Source organism: Dreissena polymorpha, chromosome 1 (assembly GCF_020536995.1).
Source record: "Dreissena polymorpha isolate Duluth1 chromosome 1, UMN_Dpol_1.0, whole genome shotgun sequence".
Classification (NCBI taxonomy): Eukaryota; Metazoa; Mollusca; class Bivalvia; order Myida; family Dreissenidae; genus Dreissena; species Dreissena polymorpha.
Window position 1 is genome coordinate 132944459 of NC_068355.1, and position 26817 is coordinate 132971275.

The following is a 26817-nucleotide window of genomic DNA, read 5'->3' on the forward strand; positions in this document are numbered from 1 at the left end:
TGTTAAAAAAGTGTTATAAAGTCTAACAACCAATAGATATTTGATTTGGATAGTAGATTCAATCTATTCAAGTTGAAGGGGAATGTTTGCACAAAAGGCTACATGATAAGTTTCAATAAAATATGTCACACTCTTTGTTTTAAGGCTTGAAAACAAAGTCAATTACAGATCTTTCTTTGGGTGTTATGTCTGGATGCCAGAGGTCAACTATAAGCACCACTCTATCGGAACTCTTCTCTGTCCTAGACACTGAATGTCTGTTCTCCAGTAAACTGCTACATAGTTCTGGTGCAGGCCTATCAGGAATTCCAAAGTGAGCCACTGAATGAAGGAACGAGTCATCAAAGACCAGACACCTGCCCTCTGACCAGCTTGTAGTCTGGTCATCCACAGTGAGAAGACACTCCTTGTTAACGGACAATCCTAAAATTATAGTATCAAAATAATGTTTAGCCCCATTATTCGGCATCTAAGTATTGCAATGATAAAGGTTTATCATGTACTTAATTAGAGTCCTGCCAAACTGTCATAAAGTTGCTTTTATCACAAGCACTCAAGACATGATGGGTACTACTTTACTCAAATGGACTGCTGTTCCGATGCTGGTATATATCCAGCTTATTCCAAAGCTTTTGAGAACAAGTTACAGTTGTATCATATCTAGACAATAATAATGGGAAACTGCTGGTATAAATTGATACATTGTTCTAGCATATGTTAATTGGGCGTACATGTTTGTGATGTAAACACAGATGAAAAAATAAAGAAATTATTTTTTTTAGGTTTTTTACAAAATAACCAAACAAAAGTGATTGAAAAAATCTTCAAAAAAAAAAAAAAAAGGACATGCAGCTTAAGATAGTTGTTTATACCGGTAAGCGCAAACATTTAACTGAATTGACCAAGTACGCAAAGTACAATACGGAACATAATGCTGCTCAAGTGCTGTTTAGAGTTATGGGCCTTAATCTTAGACCTAGCATGAAGATCCCAAAGAGATGTATGAAGTTTCAACTAAATATCTGTATAAGTTTAAGAGATATGTAATAATTGCGTGCAAACTTTAACCTGAATTTCATCTTGCACTCAAACCTGACTTACCCCGGTATCTAAATACAAAAGAGAAATAATCACGTAAAAACAGCTTGTTCAAGTTAAAGTCTTGGTCACTCAATGACTATTTATAAAGACCCAAAATTGAATTTTTCATCTCAATATCTGTAGTAAACATAGAGTAATGGAGTTGTTGCAGTAGTAACAAACAAACCATAACCAGGATTCTTTACTACATTACAAAATAGGGGCATAATTCTGCATATTTGCCATGTTTCTTGCCATAAACTATCAGGTTTAATTCTTATTTAACTGCCACAGATATTCTATTCCAAATATGTGGTACTGGTCATAGCATCAGGTGACAGAAATTGTACATAATACTCTCAATATCGCAAGAATTTTCTGGACAGCTCTTGTTAATCAAAAGGATCAGAGATTTAAACAATTTTATTGTCTATGAACATAAAAATATGTTAAAGAAGACAAAGACAGTGCATTGTCTCGTTATTTGATAAAATCTAAAATTTAAGGGTTAAAACCTAAATGGCACCGGAGCCTTATGTTGGTTGGTCCAAAATGTTCAGCTATGACGGTACCAGGTTTAATCATCGAAAAAAAAACGTTTCCAAAAACATTTCTATCCATTACTGAAGGCAAATTTTGAACAACTTTCAAAGTGTTTGGACAGAGTGTGGCATTTTCCATGATAACTGTGCCCTGGTTAATCAAATGAAAAGTGTCCCATTCGCCACTTGAAGTGGAATTTCGTTTCCAGTGTCCGTCTCCACTTGCAATCACTCTTTCACACTCAGTTTTAATATCATCTAAAGCACTCTCTAGCAATTCTGTGTCCGCTCCATGAAAATTTTCCCAAATTGGCGTTGAAATCAATTCCTGGCATTTGTAATGAAACGTTGACGGCTGCTGCGCTTCATTGTCATATTTACCGCGACTGATTCCGTTTTTGATATCAGAAGCTATTTGTTTTTCAGATACATCTTTAAGACAATGCTGGGCTTTGCATAAAACTTCTGAGTATTTATTGCATCTTACACAGTTCGGATCACTGCAGAAGTTTAAATCATCGTCATCACGTTTCGATTGTGAGAGAGCTCTTGTGGGAACTGTCATGACTTCAAACCCACATTTTTTATTAAGGAAAAACAATAAGGCGAATATAATGAGACCAATATAGAATGAATACTCGGATATCAACGTTAAACCATCCATGATTAGTTGTTACAATCGTTTTTCCTTAGTTGGTACCCAACTGAACCGAAAGTAACTTTTTTTTGTTCACGTTTTAATTCTAAACTCGTTTAAATTCAATAATTGTTCGATGAAAGGTTACATATCACTAGTCAAATAACGTGTAAAATTGTTTCAATAAAACAATAATACACTATTAAATATAAATGGATGTAATTAACCGTTGTGTAATAAAATGAAACAGACAACATTTAACGAGCAAAAATAAGCGCTAGAGTAACTGTTGCGCCCAAACCAGCATACGGAATGAGTTTTTAAATTGGCTTACAGTGGCACTTACTTTGTATTTTTGATTTGATATACGTTTGACCGCATAAACTCTTTGCACACAAGTTAATGTTGAGAAATCTATTATAGATTACAAAACAGAAGCATGTGTCACTAAGAAAATGGGCAAGTTTTAAGCGGCCACTGTTGTTTATTTATATAGTCGTCGGGTGCACATGTTGGCTTTGTTGGTAATCTCATTACAAATATTTACTTTAAAGTATAGCTAGTGATGCAGCTGCTTTTAAAGGACACTTCAGACGGCTGATCGATTGTAACTTCAATAATCGACGGCCATGGGAGAAAATAAATAGTCACCAGTGACCTACCGACTTTCAAAGTAACATACTTTTCACATTATGTCTTTTTGCGTTATTTTAAGTTTTGGCATGGAATATAGTATTGTCTTGTTGATCTTTAACAATATTACTCAAGTATGTGCCCTTGGGTAAAAATGGCTATATTATGTTGTTTAAGGATTTTCTCACACATATTAACAAGAAAATGTTCTTTTCTTTTTTAATCTGAAGTTACAACTATAGAGATTTAGCTTAGCTGAGATTTTTTTTAATGAAACTTGGTCTAGTGTACCATTTCTTAGATTTATAAAATTATGGCCTTGATGACAAATTTGTTTAACTCAAAGGTTATTTGTTTTGTTACATGTCATTAGTAACACACATCAAACATTGTCGCTTAATTTAGCGTCTAGATAGTATGCATGACACATTGTAACGCGAACCTCTATTAAGATTACTAAGTGTGCAATACCTGGATGGTTATTGTGTTTTCCGTATACTATGGTGAGAATACGATTAAAAGTGATATATTATGGATACCAGATTAAGCTCAAATAATTATTCTAGGTAAAAATTAACGAATTTAGATTTTAGTGAAGTATATTTTCCTTTTCACACTTCATTTTTTTAATTATATGTATTACTATCTAGTGTATTGGTAATAAAGGCTATTTTGCCTATCCATAAGTTAAATGATTGTAATATCCATCCTCTTCTAAGCTAATGGTACATAATAATTGTCATTACGTAGATATGTCAATCTCCACGCAGAGTTGTCGATCCATGCTTTCACAAACAATCTCTGCCAACACAAGAAAATCCTACCACAGTAGGTAGTATAATTTTATTTTATATTTTGAAAATAGTGTATGACTTTAGGTGCCTAATAAAAAAAATATTTAATCATAAAATGTAAAAATAACGGTTAAATGATTGTACCACGTGCCTAGGCTATCATCACGTGGTGGTTATGAAGGCTGGGCTTTGACCCAGCTTAGTACCCAGCTATGCTGGTTCCAGTCAAATCTGTGCTTGGAGGTTGTAGATATGGCTCGAGCCTTCATTTATTGCTACTTGTATAGCTAAGCTCAAACAGGAAGTATTGCGGTATTTGCGACAATCTATAACACCGCCACCAGATGCAGATGTGATTTTTTATAGTGTAACCGGTTTAACAATACCCCCGTTTCTTCTTGCTAGCCTATTCAAGCAAGTAAGCAGGCAGGTGCTTGACTGTATTTAAATTTTTGCTTATATTTTTATCGATAAATTAGTCAAGCAGTCTGGTATCCAAGGAAAACATTTTGCAGGCGATCTTCGCTTAAGCGTGCGTAAATGTCCAAAATTAATAACTAACGAAGATGGACGACGAGCGAATAGATTGGATTCGTCACCAAGTGTATCTTGGTTTGGACATAAACGAGCTCGATGTTTTTGAAGAACTTCTTGATCGAGATGATGGTTATTGGGAACGTGAGCTAGGAAAGTTTTTGAATGACACCCCTGAAGATAATGAAAATTCAATTTTGTTTTACAAGATAACAAAGGAAGAGGAGGAGGAAGTGGAAGTAGAATGTGGTATGCTTTTTTAAGTTAAAACAAATGCTACGATTTTTCTTTTGCTTATATTGTTCTTCATCTGTTGGGATTGAGCTCTGATTGTCTATATAAATTGCTGCATGTAATGGGGTCAAAAGTGTAACCCATCTTTCAAGTTTCAATACCCAGTGTTCCATATTTTGTTTGCATGACCACAAACACATTAAAGTTACCACTACCGGATCAGTAGTGTACTTAAGTTGTTCTGGTGAAAAGCAATAAATGTTTTGAGACTTCTTTTACACCAGTTTGATTAAATATTACCTTTGCTTACTGATTCAGCACATAGTCTTATTTTTAAACGCAGGCAAAATGTATTTGTGATACCTTTTTTTCACAGAAGAATTCATGCATTATCGGATCAGTTGTAGCCATAACCGATCACATGACTGAAACCACTCAGGGGGGCATCTAACACACTATTTGAACTGTCGAAACATGAAATGTGTTGTTTACAATGACCAAGTCATTTAGAATGAGATCATTTATTGTAAGAATCAACCAGATTTGCATATATTTTAATATAATATATTATCAATTTGCATATTATCACGCTTGATCCGTTATTGCGCTTATTCTTCATTTCATTTAAGGTGTTGCAAAATCTTAAAAACGAATCAAATCTGAAATGGACTTTTGCAGGCAGAAAGACTACTAAATGGCCTTTAAATTAATGCGTAAACTTCTTACTTTCCAACATAGTTATAGCATGTGGCCGCAAAAAATGTTCAACCTCAATTTGGAAACGAGATGGAAGTCAACAAAGTCGTATCAATCTGCTATGGGTAATGATCCGGTAATGGAAACTTGACTGTACCCAAATTTGAGTGAACATTTTTTAAAGAACTTTGTGTTATAGCCGTATTTTGCATAAAACAAATCAAACTTTAACTAAAAAGAATGTGTATTCAGAAAAAGAATCATCCACTAAACATTCTATCAAATGTTACATGTTAGCCTTCAGAAAAATTGTGGTGGAAGTAAAAGCATCACTGTTGTCTTGAAGGTTAAATTCAACTAAGTTTTAAATTGATGCTCTTTGTATAGAATGTGTTCAATAAAAATCAATTGCCAAATAATAAGTGAGAAACAAAACTTATTACAAGAAGTTGCTTATTTCAAGATACATCAAACAATAGTGTAATCAGTATGAAATGACAAAAACTTATACAAAAATAGATACATTACAAAGTAACCATGCTCAATTGTAACCCAAATATTTGATAAAAACGCCAGAATAGTGGCCTTTGAGAAAATAATCTGTTGAGGTAAATGATTTTACATTGAATACCAGTCTTCGAATTAGCCTACAAGCCCGAAGCCCGAGTAGATTCTTGGGCCGGTCGGTCGATCCTAAATGCTTATAAAATAGCCTGACTGGTCGATTAAATATTTGAACGTAATATCATTAACCTGATTTATACGCGTTTTTAAGAGGCACGATTAAATTCACTATTTAAATGACTAAAATGAGGTTATACGTTTTAAAGAATTGCATGAACACATGCGGCCGCCATTTTTTAAAAACTGTTGTGCAAACATCCGGGTATGTTGCTATTTAATGTAATGATGACGCCCAATCGAGATGAGATTATTCAAACTGACCATGCGTAGATCACGTTCCGGGATGTTCGCGCATCGGTCACTTCGTAATGTTTTAAAATAATGACCAATCTAGAGGCGTATTTAATTTTAGAAGCGTTTTTCGAAAATATATTTATAATTCATGAAAAATGGACGAAGTAATTTTTCAATAAAAATAAAAGAGTCTGATAGGGATATTGCACGCATTGGGTTACAAACAAATTGATCCTTATTACAGTTAGATTTCCATGTGTTTTAATAAATTATTATTGCGTATTAAAAGACGTTTTTTTTCAACTAATTATTAATAATTGTAGTACTTTCGTTTATTCTGTAATCTCGTTCTGCTACATGACCTACTTAGCTACTTATAATCTGTTTACGAATATACAATACTTTTCACGGTTGAAACATGCTTATCAAAACATCGGGAGTAAATTAAAGAAGCAGACATTGTCATTTGGTAGATTGGGCAATTAACACACACAGTGGTCTTTTTGTTCTGAAGCCACATGCCGACAATTCGGAAATTCACCGACGATTGTCCTAGTAATAATACGATAATAATCAATTTGCTTTTAAATAAAACCAAACACCGGTCAAACTGATTAATGGAATCATTGAATGAGAGCATGTGTAATAATAAAGTTACAATAAACAGCATAATCATCTGGTGCATTTTGTATAAAATGCATTTCAACAGGAAACAGAATATCCTTTATTACTGTAATCACATGCATCTGCTGTTACTAATTGAAGTAGATTTTCTGATTGTTAATAACTATTTTGGTGTTCCTGGCCAAAAAAGTCATAAAATTAATATTGACCTCTTCGGGCTATCAAACATGTCTTCGGGCTATTCAAAATTCCATCTGATTAGCCCGAAGGGCTATTTTGCTAAAAAAACTAAAAAACTAGCGTGAAGACTGTTGAATACACATACTGGTTTAATATGTGTTTTTTGTCACCAATTACTAGCTATAATTTATTTATATCCTCCGGTTACCACGTATAAGCAGTTAAGAAAACAAGCAACAGAATTTCTCTGTTAATGCAAACAATGCAACAATAACATGATTTACCTTCAAAGATTTATTTGATTTCCTGTAAATTCATGTTAATTTTTTTATTCAAAGCTTGTTTAGCCTTGCAAAACAAATAGTTCCATACACACCAGCAATAACATTCACTAGACACATGGTTACCTGATATCAAAACATCACACCAAAATGGCAGAGCACTTGATTGCAATGTGCTTAAGGCCAACATCAATTTTGGCATATATGTTATTATGTTGCTATTAAAATATTGATGAAATTTGCCACCTGACACGAGAGTGCGAGCAGAGTTCTTATGCTAGAATGATCCATGCAACATTTTGTGAGAATCTGGGAAAAAGTGAAAGTTTTATTGAAAATAAATCAAATATGAAAGTGTTGTGTTTGCACTAGCTCAGTAGTCTGCTTCACTTTGCAATTAATGTGAACATTTAAAGAATAGAACCAATAAAATGTATGGAATATGGATAAATTTGGATAAGTTTAGTGAATTGCAATTATACATGCTTTTTTCTCATTTTGGTTGTGTTTGTTGTTTTTTTCAAGCGTAGTTATGCTAGTGAAACAATATACTTGCAGCAAATGCATGTGGTGTCATCACAAGAGCCTCGTATTTAATGTAAACAAAATGATTGATACCAGGAGACGCTTGATATGTGGGAACTGTATGATGATGTTAATGCTGGTACTCCAATTATATTACCATATTTATATTTGTAGTTGTTATTTCACACCAGTTTCAGCATTCAGATTTATTATGAATGTGATTTATTCCAGCTAGAAATCTCTTGACATTTTCATGCTGCAAAAAAGTGTGAAGGAAGCATTTCAGTCTGTCAATGTTCTAATTTTTGTGGAATTTAGTTTGAGGGATGTTACCCAGATTTTTTCAATAATTATATCCATCATACTTGATGTCCATGTTACCTCTTCTGCTTGTCTAATAAATGCGAGATTGAAAGCAAGGGAGACATACATATTCAAATTGGAATGCCTCATAGGACTAGAATCATTTATGTATGGAAAACCTTACAGTTCAATTTTTTTATGAATTTCTTTAATTTCACCGAATAAAGCTACCTGGTGGACAAATGTGCACACATTTAGTCCATTTAGTATCATTTCCTGAAATATTCAGAATCTAACAAAAAGCATATTGATTCATGCAGAAAAGATACATTTCATAGGATATTAAAGGGATCTTTTCACGCTTTGGTAAATTGACAAAATTGAAAAAAGTTGTTTCAGATTCGTAATTTTTCGTTTTAGTTATGATATTTGTGAGGAAACAGTAATACTGAACATTAACCATTCTCTAATATAGCCATTATATGCATCTTTTGACGATTTTAAAACCTAAAAATTATAAAGCGTTGCAACGCGAAACGATTGAATAATTTGGAGAGTTCTGTTTTTGTCGCTAAATTTTGTGAAACTACGAAGATTGCTTATATAAGGTATAAAATACATGAAAAATGTGTACTCGGCGGAATAGCTCAGTAGGCTAGAGCGTTTTTACTTCAGGACTCTGGCAGGACTCCAGAGGTCACTGGTTCGAAACCTGCTCCGGGCAATGTTCTTTTCCTTTTTTTAATTTTTTTCTTGATTTTTTACTTGAGCTTTTACGATCCAATGTTTACATTTATCAATATAAAGCATTTAATGAATAAGATAAAAAAAATGCCAAAATCTGTGAAAAGGCCCCTTTAACATGGTAGGATACTTTAATACATGTACATAATCTATGTACATTTTCCATAGTCATAGTCATATATTATAATTAAGATATATCTACCTGTATAATGAAAATACCTAATTTGCAAATGTTTACCTATTGCTTGACCTGACAATGTCTGAAAGGTGCCCACCTTAAAGCCATGATATCAAATTACGTGCCCTCCCTATTACATGTATCTGTTGTGTTATATTTTGCACTTTAAAAAAATAAGTTCATATGCTCTCCACAAAACAGCAGTTACTCAGGCTTTTGTAAAAAGCTTAAAAGGATTTTTTACACTTAAACCATTTTTGCTAGAAATGACCCTTTACAAGATACCACAGTTGGTTGCAGAGCTGTTGATCCTTAACATTGCTCTCCTGACGTGGCCCTTAACAATGAGCCTTCTTCTCAGAAAACTGGACTTGATGGATTAGTGTAGTGTCGTTTCATGTTAGCCTGTGCAGTCTGCACAGGCTAATCAGAGACAACACTTTCCGCTTAGACTGGATTTAAGTTTATAAGAGACTTCCTTTAAAAAAAAATACAATAAAAGTGGAAAGAGTCCCCCCTTAGGACAGCACAGGCTAATCTGTGACTCTACGCACATGCATTGAGTCCAGTTTTCCCAACACAAGGCTTCAATGTACCAACAATTCTGGTTGCAGAGCCAGAGATCCCTGACATTGCCCAGGAGGAGGAGGCTGGGGAGGGAGAGCCCCGGGAACAGACCCAGTCCCAGGGGGAGACCAACGTGCCCACAGAGGAGCCTGAACCCAAGGAACAGGCCCTGGGCGTCTCCACCCCAACTGGCGAGGAAGATGGAGCTAAAAAAGGTAGGCATGAATTTGCGTACTTGAATGGGTCTTGATGCATTATCTGCTAATAGTCTGACCAACATTGCAGTTCATCACTAATTCACAAGATATTTGAATTTTTTTGCAATAATGGCTCACAATGTATCAGATCTAGGCGGTAATTTTAGTCAGTTACATGAAATGAAAAAAAAAACACAATTGAGCCTCATTCGGGGAAAACTGGGCTTAATGAGTAAAGTGTCATCCCAGATTAGCCTATGGCACTCTGTGTTTATGGAAAAAAAATGAAAGGAATCTTCTCTAAAAAACAAGAAAGTTTAGGCGGAAAGTGTCATCCTTGATTCAGACTGCACAGGTTAATCTGGGTTGACACTTTACGCACATCAATTAAGCCCAGTTTCTCAGAACAATGCTAAATTAATTTTCCTGACAGGCGCTAGTGGAAAAGGAAAGCGTGTGGGTAGTACCAAGAGTGGGGACCACAAACCAGAGAGTGAAGTGCCAGCTACCCCAGAAGTCTTAGCCGAGGAAAAGCCGGAGGGTGATGGTGAGGAAAATGAGGGTGAAAATGAGGAGGAAAAGGCACCAAGAACTGTGAGTAGCATATACACTCATTGAATAGTTGTTGGATTTTTTAATAGTGCATGTCATCTTATACAAAGTTTAATGAGGTTGAACATAGTTGTTTAGGCAAAATAACACATGCTTAACTCATAATTACTGGTAAATTTGTGTGCAAGGAGTCCTTTAAAACTGATGTTATAAGAAAAAGTTGTCTGAGAAAACGTGCCTTTAAAGCCACTGTTATTCAGCTTATTAAAATTATTAATTGAATATATCACTTTTGTATTAATGTTTGTTTATATACACAAAATTTAACTATAAAATATACGATATTCACCACAATTTAACAAGTTTACACAATAAAGTGAATGGCATACAATTTTGCTGTACCTGAATATTTCCAGAAAATCATCGTCCAGACAGTAACGCGAACATACTTGCACATGTGCTACCAGTTTCTACCGGAACAGTTTGCGGACCTTGACAGCATGTACTTCATCCGCAACACACCAGGCATGGTACCGCTGCCAGGCAACAAGGGTGAGGCCTCAGAGATGATGCCCAACTACTTTGAGGCGGGAATCCTGAATGGCCACTCCCTGGTCATGCTGGAGCATATTATAGCACAGGTATGCATCAGAATTAGTTTTTGTTCGTAATGCTTTTATTTATAGATCTTCTAGCTTTTGCACGCTTTGTTTTCATTATCATGTCACTCATTTTGTTGAGTCTTTTTGCTTTTGGAACAGCAGTATCAAATAATTTGACATTTATTCATTCATTTGTTTCATCTATAACAGTACAGTTTGAACATTTGGTACATAATCAAGACAAGAAATAGTCTTGAAATAATTTAATGAATGATTCTCCCTCTGGGACAACCAGGCTAAATGCATGGGCGTAAAGTATCTTCCTAGATTAGCCTGTGCACTCCGCACAGGCTTATCAGGGAAAACATTTTCCGTCTTAACTTTATTTTTGTTTGGTAGACACTTCCTTTAAATAAAAATTGCCATTAAACCAGTAAATGTTGTCCCTGATAAGCCTGTACAGTCTGCTTAGGCTAATGAGGTACAACACTTAAAGGACGCATAGGCATTTAGCCCTATTTTCCCTGAATGTGACTCATATGTAAGTCTTATTTTCCTGATGCAGGTGTACATGCCTCTGCTGTCCTACAACCAGCATCGAAATGGGGAAGCAAAGGACACGCGCAGCCGACCTGACACTCGTGTCTCTGCCAGAACAGACGAAGAGGAGGGCGGGAAAGGTGAGAAACAGATCAACGTCGCTGAATCACGCGCTAAAGCAATGCTGAGAGATGAGTTTCTCATCAGCATGCAGAAGTTTGCGGGTAGCATCACTCGAACAATTCAACAGATTGAGGGAGAAGTGAGGCTGGAGGTGCCTGAAATGGAGCTCAGTGATATCATAGAAGACATCGTAGCCAATACGGAGCTAATGGACAAGATTCGAGAGATCTGCCACGAGTGGACACGTCAGGTTCGGGGTGCGCTGGAGTCGCAGCTGAAGAAGACGCCGCATGGGAAAGGTCCCCTGGCGGAGATAGACTTTTGGAGGGAGAGAAACGCAGCCCTGAGCGCACTGGTGGAACAACTGAAGATTCCGCAGGTTGCAAAAATGCTTGAGGCGTATTCGCATTTAGAGACTGACTTTGATGATGTGAAAACGGAACTCCACAAGTATTACGTTGAAGCAAAGGATAATGTACGTTTTCTTTCCACGCTGGAGCGACATTTTAAGAATATTACCCACGGTGCAACATTCCAGGTCAGTATTTTTTTTAAACATTTTGGCTATAAGGGCTAGAGCCCTTAGGATTTGGGAAAATTGCATCAGTGACTAAAATCGGGAAATTGTTATTGTTTTCTTGCTAATAAATACTTATAAATTTATAGTTAAAGTCTTATGAATATTATATGAATTATGGATCAACTTATAACTCTTGATAGAAAGGTGAATTTAATGTCGAAATTTTAATAAATGTTTTATTTTTTGAAAACTTTCAATTGGAAACTGCAGGTGGTCATTGAGACAATTCCATCTATGATGAATGCTCTTCGCATGGTCTGGATTATTTCCCGCCACTACAACAAAGACGAGAGGATGGTTCCGTTGATGGAGAGGATTGCATGGGAATTGGCTGAACGTGTTGACAAAGTGATCAACATCAGGACCATTTTCAAGTGAGGATTACAGCATGTTCATTTGTCCCTCTTCTTTGGAGGATCTTGTATATTTTCTTGATGATATGATTTTTTTCCAAAATCTCACGCCTGTATAATAAGCAACTATTTTCTTTGCCAGGGATAGCACAGATGAGGTCAAGAGACGCACGTCGGAGGCCAAGAGGATGTTACAGGTGTGGAAGGACAGCTACTTCGAGGTGCGGGCCAAGATAGAGCAGTCTGGCAGGGACCAGCGCTGGGAGTTTGATAGGAGGAAGCTCTTTGAGAGGACCGACTACATGTCTAACATATGCCAGGATCTGTACAACGTTGCTCAGGTATGGGCGCATGGACAATGGAAGCGTTTGAGCTGTTCGGTGAAAAAGAAATTTTAAGGCTATTGCGTAAAGTGTCATCATTGATTAGGGACAACACTTTCTGCCTTAACTGGATATTGCTAAGATGAGATTTCCTTTTATGAAAAATACCCTAAAACCAGAAAGGGTCGTCTCATAAATAGACTGCACGAGCAAATCTGGTATGACACTTTACGCAATAATGCATTTAGTCCTGCTTACAGAGACTGAAGCTGAGTTGTGTAGAAAGCCTGTTTGCAACACTGCAATTGTATTTTTTTTAGAGCAAATGTGGTATAAGGTACATATTTCAACAATGTTTTAGAAAAGTGATTTTGTAGCCACTTGTTGGCTTGTGAAATAAGTTTATCTACAAAAGCCTGTTGAATGTTTGTTTGCAGATTCTTGAAGAGTTCTACAATATCTTTGGTCATAAAGTATGTATAGCTACACAAGTCTGTCTATTGTTTGTTTGTAGATTCTTGAAGAGTTCTACAATATCTTTGGTCCAGAGCTGAAGGCAGTCACTGGGGACCCAAAGAGGATTGAGGATGTCTTGGTCAGGGTGGATGCTCTTGTCACACCCCTTGAAGAGGTTCGTGCTTTGCACAGTGTACCAGTAGTGAAATTAGTGCTGGCATCTCAGTACAACACAGTTACTGTATTATACCATAATATTTTATATGCTTTATGGACATGAATGTTATATATCAAAGCATAGATAAACAAAAATCTTAATATTAGCAGGGTTTTGTGTGATTAACATGTAGCAAAAGTCCAGTATTGCAATGGTTTGCCATGAATGTCAACAGTAATATAATAATTTGATACTGACAAATATGTGGAAAGGAAAGTGTTTTAACCCTTTCCAACTTAAAAGTGAAGTGAAAACGGCTATATGCCACCAGCATCAAACCAAACAACCTATGAGTAACTGGCAGGCTCATGTTCTGCTGTTTGCTGCTTAGTAGTATCTTCGGGTTGGAAATGAAGCTTTTAAAACTTATAGTAAGAAAGGTCTTTAGTTAAATAAATATGATTTTGTATGGGACTTTAAACGCGTCAAAGTGTGTATGTGATTGGGAAAGGGATAAGCCATAGCAACATTCTGGAAAAACTATGCTCAATGCATATGCATAAATTGTCATCCCAGATTTGCCTATGAAGCACAGGCTAATCAGGGAGGACACTTTCCACCTACACTGGATTTTTGTAACAAAGGTTCTGTACTGCAATTGTTTACCATGAGTTTTTACTGTGTAATGTAATAAATATTTAAAAAAAAATAGTAAAAAAGGAATTTTTCAAACAACCTAAAACCTACCTTTCAGGTGGCCTTTGATCCGTTTGTGATCCGCCATTCCTCCATGTGGAAGAGCGTAATGGACCATTTCGACCGTGAAGTTTTGAGCATCGAGAATGAGGCGAAGACCTTCATTGACGAATCATTCCAGTCACTACGATCCGCAGAGGGAGCGTTCAATCTTCTGCTGAAATTCAAGCACATTCGCTCCAGGGAGGCAATCAATAATCAGATGATGCAGAAGTTCCGGGATATTCTCCTGCAGTACCAGAAAGAGGTGAAGAGATTCTTAATTATATGAGTCACGCATGGAAGAGGCTTTAATATACGTATGTTAAGTGTCGTCCCAGATTAGCCTGTGCAGTCCTCACAGGCTAATCAGGGAGGACACTTTCCGCCTAAACTGGATTTTTTCTAAGAAGAGACTTTCTTTTAATTTTTTTTATAAAAGCGGAAAATGTTGTTCCTATCACCTAATTAGCACATGCTAATCAGGGACGTTACTTTACCCTCATGCAATAAACCCTCTTTTCTCAGAGTGCGACCCATATATAATAATAAAATATTAGTAATAATAATGATTAAAAAAAAAGCTTTGCATTGTTAATAGTTCTAAGATCTTTGGCATGATTTGTTTTCAAATTATTTGCTACCCTAATATATTCTTATGTCTACTCGCTTTTGTAATGATACATTCAGTTACTTGTTTGTGTTGCTCAGCATTCAAAATTGTTTTGTGTTTGTGTTTTTAGGTGGAGATAATTGACAAGCTTTTTACCGAAAACAAGGACCACCCCCCTCTGCACAAGAACCATCCGCCTGTGGCCGGGTCAATCTTCTGGGAGCGCTCACTGTTCCACCGCATCAAGCATGTTATCATACGGTTCCAGAGCATGGAGGACATGATGCAGAGTGATATGGGCAAGGGGGTACGTACTCTCTGTGGAAGGCATTGCTTGTCAAGGCCGGTTTTCAAATTTTGGGAAATGAGCCATGCAATGGGAAAACAGGGTCTAATTCATGTGCTTAAAGTACGGTCCCAACCTTAGTCTGTGTGTTCTACACAGGCAAATCAGGGATAACATTTTCCACTTCAAAATGAAAATTCAGTCAAGGCAGAGAGTGTCATCCTGGAATACTCTGTGCAAACTGCGCAGGCAAATCTGGGATGACACTAGTCACATGCATTTAGTCCTGTTTTCTCAGAACAAGGCTCTATATAAGGCTTAAGAAGCTTCATAGCAACATGAGCAAAGGGGTACGTGCTCTGTTTGAAAACCAATACTAGTCACTGGTGTTTTTGGAAAAGGGGGAGCCCTTCCATTTTGGGGAATCATATATCAACAGAGCTAAGAAAAGGGAAGATATTTCAAAAGTTAACTTGAAAATTTCCCAAAAATTTCATCATTTTTAAATAAATTGAGCCGCCTAGAGGGAAAACGGGGCCTAATGCATGTGTGTCAAGTGTCATTTTAGCCTGGGCAGTCTTGGCAAGCTTATTTGGGATGGCGCTTTGTGCTGACACAGGATTTAATTTTAGAAAAGACTTAATTTAAACAAAAAATTTCAACATATGAATGGAAAGTGTCCTCCCTGATTACCTGTGTGGACTGCACAGGCTTATCTGGGATGACACTTTAGGTGCATGCATTGTACCTAATTTTCCCAGAAGGGGGCAAATTTGGTGAGGGCTGTTTTTCTAAATTTGGGACAAGAGCCACAATCAATATTTCGGGTAAAATACATCAACAAAGCTGAGAAATGGGAAGATATTTCAAAGGTCAATTTGAAATATCCCGTAGATTGCAATTTTTTTAATTAAGCTGCGCTCTGGGAAACAGGGCATAATGCATGTGTTTAAAGCAGGGACAACTCATTCCGCAATTATGGAATATTTTGTTTGTTTTGTGTATATCTGGATTAGCCTGTGTGGACTTCACAGGCTAATATGGATTACACTTTGTTCTTATTTATCAAACCCAGTCTTCCTAGAACCATTATCTATATTAGACTCCTATTAATCATATCTGTACATCTGACAGACTCGCGCCAAGTACCTGAGTGTGGGGAAGCAGATGAAGCAGTATGAGGACACGAGGTACGAGGGGTGGAAGGAGCACGTAGAGACCGTCCTCAACACTCTCATCAATCGCAACCTTATTGTGAAGCCTACCCAGGCACAACAGCAGCAGCTGCAACAACAGCAGACGTCCGAGGAGGAACTGCGGGACGGAGAAGGTAGATTTATGGTTTTCGCTTTAATTTTAAAACTGGAATACAGGTACTGGTATGTGAGCATTGCTCAGTGAAAACGGTGTCTAGTGACTGTGCATAAAATGTTGTCCGAGATTATCTTTTGCAGTCAGAACTTTCTGCTTGGACTGTATTTAATATTTTCCTTCAAATGAAAAAACGCATACAAGCAGAAAGTGTTTGTGCAACTGCACAGCCTAACCTGGGAAGACACTTTACTCACATGCACTTAGCCTCGTTTTCTCAAAGCAAGGCCCATTAACATAAACATCTACTTTGTTTTTATATTTATAGTAAGATAGCAGAAAATTGAATTTAAGGGCTAAAATGGGCTAATAAACGATATGATTTTTGTTTTAAATAAAGAGTATTTTCACATTTTCTGAGGAAACATAATTTTTCCAAATAACATGACTTATGACTAATTGTTTATTATTCTTAGTTCTCATTGCCAATCAAGAAGAATAAAATACCTTTAATCTGGAATTTGAAAAAATGTGGATCTTTTTATATTTAGAAAATATTTAAATAGTGTAAGTTAAATTTCATACTCTTCATAAAGAAACAGTTGGTCCTGTTTCTAAGTCTGCATCACCTTACGAGTTAAGGAGTGTTTCGTCTCCTGTCAGTCAATCTCGAACACTGACAACTCCACATAGTAATGCTGTCAGTCAAGCAGACACTTCAAGCAGTAAATATCCAGCACAGTGTGGGGCATTGTGGTACTTAACTTTTGGTTTCTCAATAGCACAGTGTGTGGAATTGTGGTACTGAACTCTGGGGTTCTCAATAGCACAGTGTGTGGAATTGTGGTACTGAACTCAGGGGTTCTCAAAATCACAGTGTGGGGAATTATGGTAATGAATTATGGTGTTCTCAATGGCACTGTGTGGGGACTTGTGATACTGAAGTCTTTGGTATTTCATATCATAGCATGGAGAATTATGGTACTGAACTATTTGGTTCTCAAAAGCACAGTGTGGGGAATTATGGTACTGAACTATTTGGTTCTCAAAAACAGAGTGTAGGGAATTATGGTGCTGAACTCTGGGGTTCTTAATGGAACAGTGTGGGGCATTGTGGTACTTAACTTTGGGGTTTTCAATAGCACATTGTGGGCCATTGTGGTACTTAACTTTGGGGTTCTCAATAACACAGTGTGGGACATTGTGGTACACAACTTTGGGGTTCTCAAAAGCACATTGTGGGGAATTATGGTACTGAACTATTTGGTTCTCAAAAGCACAGTGTGGGGAGTTATGGTACTGAACTATTTGGTTCTCGAAAGCACAGTGTGGGGAATTATGGTGCTGAACTCTGGGGTTCTCAATAGCAGAATGTGGGGAATTATGGGGTTCTCGTTAGCACACTGTGGAAATCTGGTGCTGAACTATTGGGGGGGGGGTCTGACTAAAAAAATTATGTTGTTAACAGGATGGTAAACACGGGAAGTTATCACTCATTTGTTATTAACAGGATAGTAAGATCATAGCAAATTATTTTGACATATAATGCCATTAGGGCAAGTGGTTGTTAATGCACTTAGTGTAAATTTTACAACCAATACCTATATTTAATTACATAATGTTTATGCTTATACATTATTGGTACTTGATCATTTATTATAGCTTGTGAAGACACAAGCATTCAAATTTGTAAGTTAGTTTTCTGTATCAACCAATTGCATGATGCTGTTAACTTTCTATTGTTATGGGTGTGGGGCAATATTTTTGTGATGGACAAGCACATGTGTATTTTATCTTGACCTAAAAATATTCATAGAGCATAAATAAAACACAAATTTCTTCACTGCCATTATTGTATTGAGACCTTTCTAGTACATACACCCTTGCAAACAAAAAAAAGGCTAGTTAGTCTTGGGATTGTTTACTGGTAATCTTTATGTCTTTTCAGTTGTTCTTGACTTTTATATATTTATAAAACACCAATAAAAGCAAACTCTTCCATGGCTATTTTGGCTGATTGTATATGCATTATATGGGCATATTCTCGATGGCAAAAGGATTATTAAACTTAATCCAGACCAAAAATTCCAAAATGATAATTGACTTTTAGATTTTAGGAGTTAAAATGAACAAAAGTTTTAAAGTTGTAGAATTAATTTTACTTATCTGTTTATGTTGGGGATATTCTGTTTACTGTTAAACTTGTATAATAACAAAAGTTATGTATAAAACCATATTATTTTTTTCTAGTTTGATGTAAATTATTGCTAAAATCCCCCATTTCATGGGTATATATCATGCTCCCAAAATGTTTAAAAAAAAGAGCCCTGTCTACTTCACTGATGTTATACAAGTTATTTCAAGCACATGTAGACAATAAAAGGAATCACAGACTGGTTCATTGAATCTTGTTCTGAAAAAACTTGGTTTAAAAAAACACAAATTAGCCTCTGTAGTCTGCAAAGGATAATTAGATATGATTTTTTCCACTGGAATTTTGTAAGCAATAGACTTCCTTTAAACAAAAAAATATATACAAGTGGAAAGTGTCATCCCTGATAAGCCTTTGCCAAATGCACAGGCTTATCTGGGAGACACTTCACTCTCATGCATTAAATCCAGTTTTCCCAAAACAAGACTCAATGAAGCAGTCTGTGCTCCTTAACCCAGTTTTCCCAAAAGGAGTCTTCATTGCTTTTCTTTTTTGTGTTTCCAGCGGGCAGGTACAAGGTGAGGTACGTGGTGGACTTTGACCCCATGTTGGCAGAGATTATTGCAGAGACCAAGTACATGGAGCAGCTTGGCTTCTCCGTGCCAGAGCTAGCCAGGAACATTGCCCTCCAGGTCAGCACTGGTTGAACATTGCTATCTGATGTAGTCAGCCAAAAGTGGTTTGGCAAAGCAAGCTTTTTTTATTATTGCTTTAAAGCAAGAAATGTAACAAGCCGACTGCTGTTTGGTTGCTGGCATTCAGATGACACTTCAATTTTGATGTTTGATTTATGCTTAATGTTGTTTGCCTATTATTCCTAAGATGTGTTAAAGCTGATTCATAAAAAATTGATTATTTATTACATTTAAAGAAAATTGGGGTTTCGAGATTGGATTTTTAGCTCGGCGTTTTCGCAGAAAACCCGAGGTATTGTCATAGCCAGCTCGTCTTCCCCCATCTGCCTACAACTTTGAAACTTCATATGTAGATGCACCTTGATAAGTACTACATGCCACACCCAATTTGGTCACTAGTTCAAAGGTTAAGGTCACTGTGACCTCTAAAAAAAAAAATTCTGACAAGCTTTTGCAGCCGAGCATTAGCACCCGTTTTGCGGTGCTCTTGTTTAAAAGAGACTTCCTTACAACCAAAAATTCCATAAAAGTTGGAATTGTTGTCCCTGATTAACCTGTGCAGGCTGCACAAGCCAATCTGGGACGATAGTTTAGGCACATTCATTAAGCCCTGTTATCCAAGAGTGAAGCTCATATTGAAGCATATTCTGTTTGTTTATTGCAGGATGAGAAGTACATCAAGTATGTGGAGAGTCTGACCTTCATGCTGCAGCGATACAACAAGCTGCTGGCCAGTCTGGATCAGGCAGAGGTGACATTTCATGATTTGATGAATGATTTGAGACTTGCTCTAAGAAAATGGGTCTTAATGCATGTGAATAAAGTGTCCTCCCAGATAAGCCTGTGCAGTTAACAGTCAAATCGAGTCTGGATGGAAAGTGTTGTCACTGCACTGGATAAGACAACGCTTAGGGAACATGTATTATGCCCGGTTTTCCCAGGGCGAGGCTCATTTTTAGCGATAATTTTTTCGGAGAAAACCCGAGGTATTGTCATAGCCTGCTCGTTGTCGTCCACCATCTGCCGGCGTCGTGCTCAAACCTTTTCCTTGGCTCTAAAATCAAAGTGCTTCCACCTACAACATTGAAACTTTATATGTAGATGCATCTTGATAATTTCTACACTAGATAAAAAAATAAAAAAATTCTGACAAGCTTTTGCAGCCGAGCGTGGCACCCCTTATGTGGTTCTCTTGTCTTGGTTTTATGACAGATTTTTGTGCTTTAAAAGCATATTAAATTATCTTTTAATAGTCCATGCAGAGATTTAATGTAAACAGTCACGCATTTCCATGGTTTCATGAAACTGATTTACTGTGTTTAAAAAATATTTTGATATAACATTTTTTTTAATTTATTGTTTCTGGTTTCCTTAGTATTTACGAGTTGGTAAAAATAATTTTCCGTTAAAATGAATAAACAAGCATAACTCATATAAATATATATGCAATATATATTTCCCTTCAAATTAATTACCTTGTGATCTTGTTGTGATTCCCTTCTGATGTTTCATTATACCTCACCATTTTGTAAGCCTGAGGTAAGGATTCGGGTATTCACTGTGCGCTAGTCCAGTCACTTTGTATCTTGGCTTTTAAGTAAAATTGTTTACTTGTTGATATTCTGATATTCACCTTAATTTTTTTTTAAGTGTTCATTCTTTAATAAAATAAAATACACACCATCTTAAAATATTATACAATGTTAACCAGTTTCTACTTTTTTAGTGTTCAAAAGAAGTCAAGCACATTTGAGATCAATGTGGAGTTATCATTTTGTATTGAAAGAATTCTATATTGTGTATATAAACAATAAAATATTTTCCTAGATGCACATAAGGTTATCTATTGTTAATAACATGTAATAATAGTAGAGTTATGATACACTGGTGAAACCTAAGATCCCGTACATAAATATACTTGTAATATTGTACTTTGTTGTTCAAAACCAAATCTTTATTGTAACAAATTATTAATTTACTGATGTGATTTAATTGTGTGCCTTCCCTGTTTCGATAATTGATGATTTGTAATTTATGTCAGATATTTTGACTAGTACAAGTACTCATTGAAAATAAGGGGAATGATATAACAATAAATTCTATTTGATTCATTTAAAATGATTTAAAGTAAAGTACATGTTAACTAACATATCTTTTTAACAACCTGAGCAAGCAGTACACTAGAGAATACAATCTATAAAGGTTGTATTGATTTGGACAATATACATGTAAATATTGGACTGCATTCAAGGTTTTGAATACAGGCTTACACTATGGGTAAAGAAATCAACTTAATGAATAATTCAGGTCATTAATTTGTCTATACCTTTAACTAGATGCTCTATCGCCTGATTAACTGTAATTCCAACAGCCTGCATGTAACTAATTAATAGATTTAAAAACGACTACTAATAAGAGCGTTTCAGATTGAAGTGTCCTGCAAAAATAAGTTGAACTATTGCACTGTAATATATACACAATAAAATGAGTCTAGTTTTGGGAAACCTGGGCTTAATGCATGTGCGTTAAGTATCATCCCAGATTAGCCTGTGAAGTCTGCACAGGCTAACCAGTGATGACACTTTCTGCTGAGACTGTATTTTACTTTATAAAAGAATTCCTTTCAACTACAAACTCATTCCATTAAAGCAGAAAGTGTCATCCCTCATTGGACTTCACAGGCTAATTTGGGATGAAACTTCATGCACATGCATTAAGCCCTGTTTTCCCAGAGCGTGGCTGATATGTCCATGGTATCATACACCAATGATTAATTTTTGTGTACACCTTGGCCTTGATGTAACTTGCCTTGATTTCATTAGGCCTTGATTAAACAGGTCTTGTTTTAACTGGGCCTTGATTTCATTAGGCCTTGATTTAACTGGGCCTTGATTTTACTGGGCCTTGATTTTACTGGGCCTTGAGTTAACTGGGCCTTGATTTCACTAGGCCTTGAGTTGACTGGTCCTTGAGCTAACTGGGCCCTGTTTTCATTAGGCCTTGATTTCACTGGGCCTTATTTTCCCTGCAGAGCACACTGCTGGAGGATCATGTACGAGATCTGCGCCGGGTCATCCGTCCAGGTGCCAAGCGTCTCAACTGGAGGGCTCTGGGTATCCGGGACTACTGCTCCAAGTGTGAACAGGTACCAGTCGCTATTGATTTTTGACATGAACTTTGTCAATTTAAAAACAAAAATTTTTTTCACTAAGATTGCCAAAACGATGCATTTTGTACATTATTTGCAAGTTTGCTTTTGCTCAATGAATGCTGTTTATACTTTCCAAATTATGAGCCTCCTTGTGGGAAAACTGGGCTCAATGCATGTGTGTAAAGTGTCATCCCAGATGAGCCTGTGCAGTCCACACAGGCTTATCAGGGACGACTTTTTATAGAATTGTTTGTTTATATAAAATCTATTCTAAACAAAAATCCTGTTTACTCAGAAAGTGTTGTCTGATGATAAGGCTGTGCATACTGTAGAGGTTAATGTTAGGCTTCACTTTGTGAAGATGCATTAAGCCCAGTTTTACCCAGAAGATGACTCATATTGTGCATTGATTTGTTATGCTAGCTTTGTTAAAAACCAGTAATTGTCAACCAGTGCCTTGAGTGTGCATTTACCAGCAGTAACATTATATTTTTCTGTAATAACTGTTTCAACTTTAGTTGTAATTTTGCTGTAATTTCATGTTTAAATCTTGAAAACACTAAACAAAAAATCTTCATGTTTGAATAACACTTAAAGCAGTTATATTTTTGAGCCATTATCAATATTATTTTACTTAACAAAGTCTTGACTACATACTGACACAACCAATATTTCCACACTCTACAGGCTATTGCAAAGTTTGAGTCGTTGGTGAACCAGATACAAAAAAACGCAAAGGACATAGACCAGCGTCTGCACATGATCGAGCATGCAAACCTCTTCAAATCTCCCGCCCCAAAATACCCCGACCACCTGCCCGCATGTAAGGAATACTATGAGCACATAGAGCGAGAACGGGCCAAAGATTTTGAGATTCTAGCGCGGAAGTACCGGGGGATCGGACCGCTTCTTACCAAGATGGAGGGCCTTGTGGTGCACACAAATACTGGCAAGTCGCCAAAACTGCGTCAGTACTATGCCCACTGGGAGAAGAAGACTTATGATGCTCTTCAGAAGGTACTAATTGTTAGATTGTGTGTGTTCCTGCCTTCTATTTATTTCTATTTAATTTGAAGATTTGTTCTGGTTTTAACATACTGTAAAATCATTATTATTTCTGGTACATAAATTTTAGTTGATTTCGTGGTTTGACCAATAGATGAACATCTTACAAATACACTGGAAATTGATTTACACAATTTTCTCATTTACCTTTCCATAATCAGAAATCCATGTGTCCAAAAAATTCATTTATTGAAAAACTATTAATTTTTGTGCCGATTAAAATGAATGATTTTACAGTTTTTGTTAGTTCTTATTATATAGCATGAATTGACATCTTTTACAGATACATTCAAGCTTTTGCTATGGCTTATGGCCAAAAAAGTTGTACAAAAAGAGGTTATATTGTGTTATAATTTAAACTACAAATTTGTTCTTACACAACATAGTTGAATTTCTAAATTTACATTTTTGGTATTAATTAAATGTGTTGAAGCATATTTCCAAATCAAAATATTTATTACCTATTAATGACACAAAAACTAGCCCAAAAAATCAGCAAATACATATCTGACTCGTCATCATAGTGTTTTTCCCAGGAGGGCAAAGGGGCATGGCGCATTACTTTAAAAAAGGGCATTTACGTTCCGTGGATACCTGAATTAGGGAGAAACATGTAATCGCATCAGAGGCAGTTGTGGAGAAAAAATATTAACATGCACATTTAATGGTAATAGATGTATTTAACCTACTATGATTTATATTAATATATTTACCTTGCAATGTACATTTAAGTTCCATGCTGTTTCAATAAACTGTACAGCACGACAAACATAATAAAGCAATATATGCATATGAATCTGATTATACACAGATTCACTAACATATAAATGAAACCATGTTTGTCTTATCCCATTTTCTAACAATAATCTTGACAGATGTTTAAAATAACATTGCGTGTAAATTGATCGCTAACAATATGCAAACACTCGTTTCCGTGACATACATTCACCGAGTAGATTACAAATGAATAAATAATGTTGTTGCCATCTAAAACATTTTTATGCATCGTTGATTATCAGACATTTCATTAATTCCTTCTTAATGTATAATCTCCATCGTTAATTCGATCGTTTACAACGTTATTTGCCATTTTTGCTGAGTCACAATTTAATTCTGTATAGTCCGCCATGTTGATAAAATGTCAAATGATGTAAGTGACAGGTGCGCATAGCAACGTTAAATCGTATACGCGATTCGCATTTTGTTAAATTAGTATACTTCTCAGTAATTATTTCAATAATTAGATCTAATTATCTTAAAGACGAAAACGATAAAGAATAAATTTGTTTCTGATTTTAAATGTAATTATGCGTAAAAATATATGTTTTGATATAACTGAATAATGCATGCAATGCACAATTGCCACGATAATAACATCGAGTTTTTCATCAAAAGTCTCCGAAGTAATGATTTTATCGCGGAGGAGTACACATTGCCGACCGAAAAGTGCGCTTGGTATAACATAGCCTTCGGCATTATCGATTGATACTGACACGGGATTATTCACGCATGACTAATTCACAGCCTTGGAGGAGTCAGTAAGACCTACCTATAAATCGAGCACTGTAACAGATTAAATCTGCTCAATTTATATAGTCGTTTAGACGGTGACGTCTCTCGAGTAAATCAAGCACAGTCGGAGCGTCACAGACAATCAAGGAAGCTGATTTTGCGGACCAAGTAAGATCGTAAGGCAATAAAGATGTTATCGATATGGGCGCGTTGCGAAATTTGCCTTTGAAAAAAGGGCGCGTGGCGAAATTTGCCTTTGAAAAGGGCAGAGTGGCGATCCGGGAGGGCGGCGTGGCTTTTCGCCACGCTAAAATGGCCTGGGAAAAACACGTCATCATTTGCAGTTGATCCTGAACCGGTTAAGGCAGTAAGTGTCGTCCCTGATTAGCTTGTGCGGAATCCACAGGCTTATAAGGTGGCAACACTTTACACACTTGCATTAAGCCCAGTTTTTCAAGAACGAGACTTATTTTCAGTTGATCTTGAACAACCTGCGTCGGTTTGAAGTGGCCCTGCGCACAGAGAGGCCCCTGTTCCAGGTGGAGACCCTTTTAGCAGCCCCTGATGTAGTGCTGCACCCACAGGCCAATGAGGTGTTGAAACTGACCCTGCAGTGCGTGCGCGACTGTGTGGAGGGGTATGTACATGGCCCGTATCTATCTAAGCCCTGAGGCTTGTTGCAGATAAGATGGGCTTAATGCATATTTGTTAAATGCTGTCTCAGATTAGCTTGTGCAGTCTGCACAGACTGATCAGGGACAACACTTACGGGTTAAACTAAATCGCCTTCAAGAAGTGACTTCCTTAAAACGAAAAATACCATGCATTTTACCCTGTTTTTCTAGCGCGATTCTCACATGTTTTTGCTATAAAATCTATGACTTTTGATTTCATATAACCAGGACAAAATATCTCATCCCAGTTTTCCAGGACAAAGTTATTTATTTGCTTTATGTTCGTGCGTTTTGCCTCATGTTCAGAGTGAAGCTCATTTATGTAAAATTAATAGAATTAAACTTATTTACCTTCAACTGTCTTTTAACCAGGACAAAGTTATTTATTCGGTGGATGAATGGCACGTGCAAGGAGTGCGAGCCCCAAAAGGTGGAGGGGGAGGATGAGCTCTACCAGTACACGTTCTTCCAAGACATCTCGGTGCACCCCGAGACTCACGAACTGGTGCAGACGATACACTTTGACATCAAGAACACCTTGACCAACATGCAGCGATACCTGAACCGCTGGAAGAAGTTCCGTAGTATCTGGAAGATTGACAAGGTCAGTTGCCTGTTTACTGAAGCATTAACCACTCAGGTAGGAATTTTTGCTAAGAAAAGACTTCCTTGAAATTAAAAATACAATAAAAGCAGCAAGTGTTGTCTAATTATCTTATCCATTTTCCTCATAAGAAGCAAAGTGAAAATGGCTTTTGCAACCAGCATATAGCCAGAACAGCCTGCAAGAAACTTGCAGTCTGTTCAGGTTTTATTCTGTTTGCTGCTCATCAGTATCTTAGGGTTGGAAATGAAGCCTTTAAAATTTGAATTTAGTAAGAAAGGTTTTTAATTTAATGTAACTTTCTATGTACATAAGCGTCGAAATATGTATCTAAGTGGTAAAAGGTTAAAAACGTATCTTAGTGGTAAAGGGTTAAATACGTATCTAAGTGCTAAAGAATTAAATAATTGGGATCTGCATGTTTTATTCAAATAAATATAACTTTATTTTGGAAATTATATCTTAGAAAAAAAAATGTCATGTAGCTGTCTTTTTCTGTTTTTACTTGAAAAGGCTAACAAATTACAGTCAATATTTCGTAGCTGAGACTGCCCCTCTATGCTGACATAAAGAAGTAATTTCGCTTTATTGACTCATAGATTGTCTGGTAAGTGCAGTGATGGGTATGCGCAGTTCTCACCTATCCGACCAGGGTTCAATCCCAGT

General features: G+C 36.5%; 2 protein-coding genes across 2 annotated transcripts in view; one reads left to right on the top strand and one right to left on the bottom strand.

Moving 5' to 3' along the window:
- Window positions 1–39: 39 nt before the first annotated feature.
- Window positions 40–2384, bottom strand: LOC127850573 (aspartate beta-hydroxylase domain-containing protein 2-like). The gene is made up of 2 exons (XM_052383707.1): window positions 1596–2384; window positions 40–423 (listed from the first exon to the last, which is right to left on the bottom strand). Exons 1-2 carry the CDS (start codon window positions 2284–2286, stop codon window positions 140–142), a joined length of 975 nt encoding a protein of 324 aa, XP_052239667.1. The 5' UTR covers window positions 2287–2384; the 3' UTR covers window positions 40–139.
- Window positions 2385–4180: 1796 nt separating this feature from the next.
- The window catches only part of LOC127850592 (dynein axonemal heavy chain 10-like), a 120651-nt gene continuing 98014 nt past the window's right edge, over window positions 4181–26817 (top strand). The window contains 17 exon segments of the mRNA XM_052383725.1: window positions 4181–4469; window positions 9518–9685; window positions 10101–10261; window positions 10636–10860; window positions 11387–12022; window positions 12275–12438; window positions 12560–12758; window positions 13255–13371; window positions 14108–14356; window positions 14832–15008; window positions 16122–16317; window positions 19015–19142; window positions 19810–19896; window positions 22177–22290; window positions 22984–23313; window positions 25350–25510; window positions 25920–26151. Of these exon segments, the coding sequence (XP_052239685.1) occupies window positions 4253–4469; window positions 9518–9685; window positions 10101–10261; window positions 10636–10860; window positions 11387–12022; window positions 12275–12438; window positions 12560–12758; window positions 13255–13371; window positions 14108–14356; window positions 14832–15008; window positions 16122–16317; window positions 19015–19142; window positions 19810–19896; window positions 22177–22290; window positions 22984–23313; window positions 25350–25510; window positions 25920–26151 (3561 nt within the window). The 5' untranslated portion in view covers window positions 4181–4252.

Bases quoted from the DNA above. Each gene is read 5' to 3' on its own strand.
- LOC127850573 (XM_052383707.1), bottom strand. From the start codon at position 2,286: ATGGATGGTTTAACGTTGATATCCGAGTATTCATTCTATATTGGTCTC. The intron at 424-1,595 runs GTTTTAACCCTT...CTATAATTTTAG, and splicing joins AAGGCTCCGGTGCCATTTAG to GATTGTCCGTTAACAAGGAG.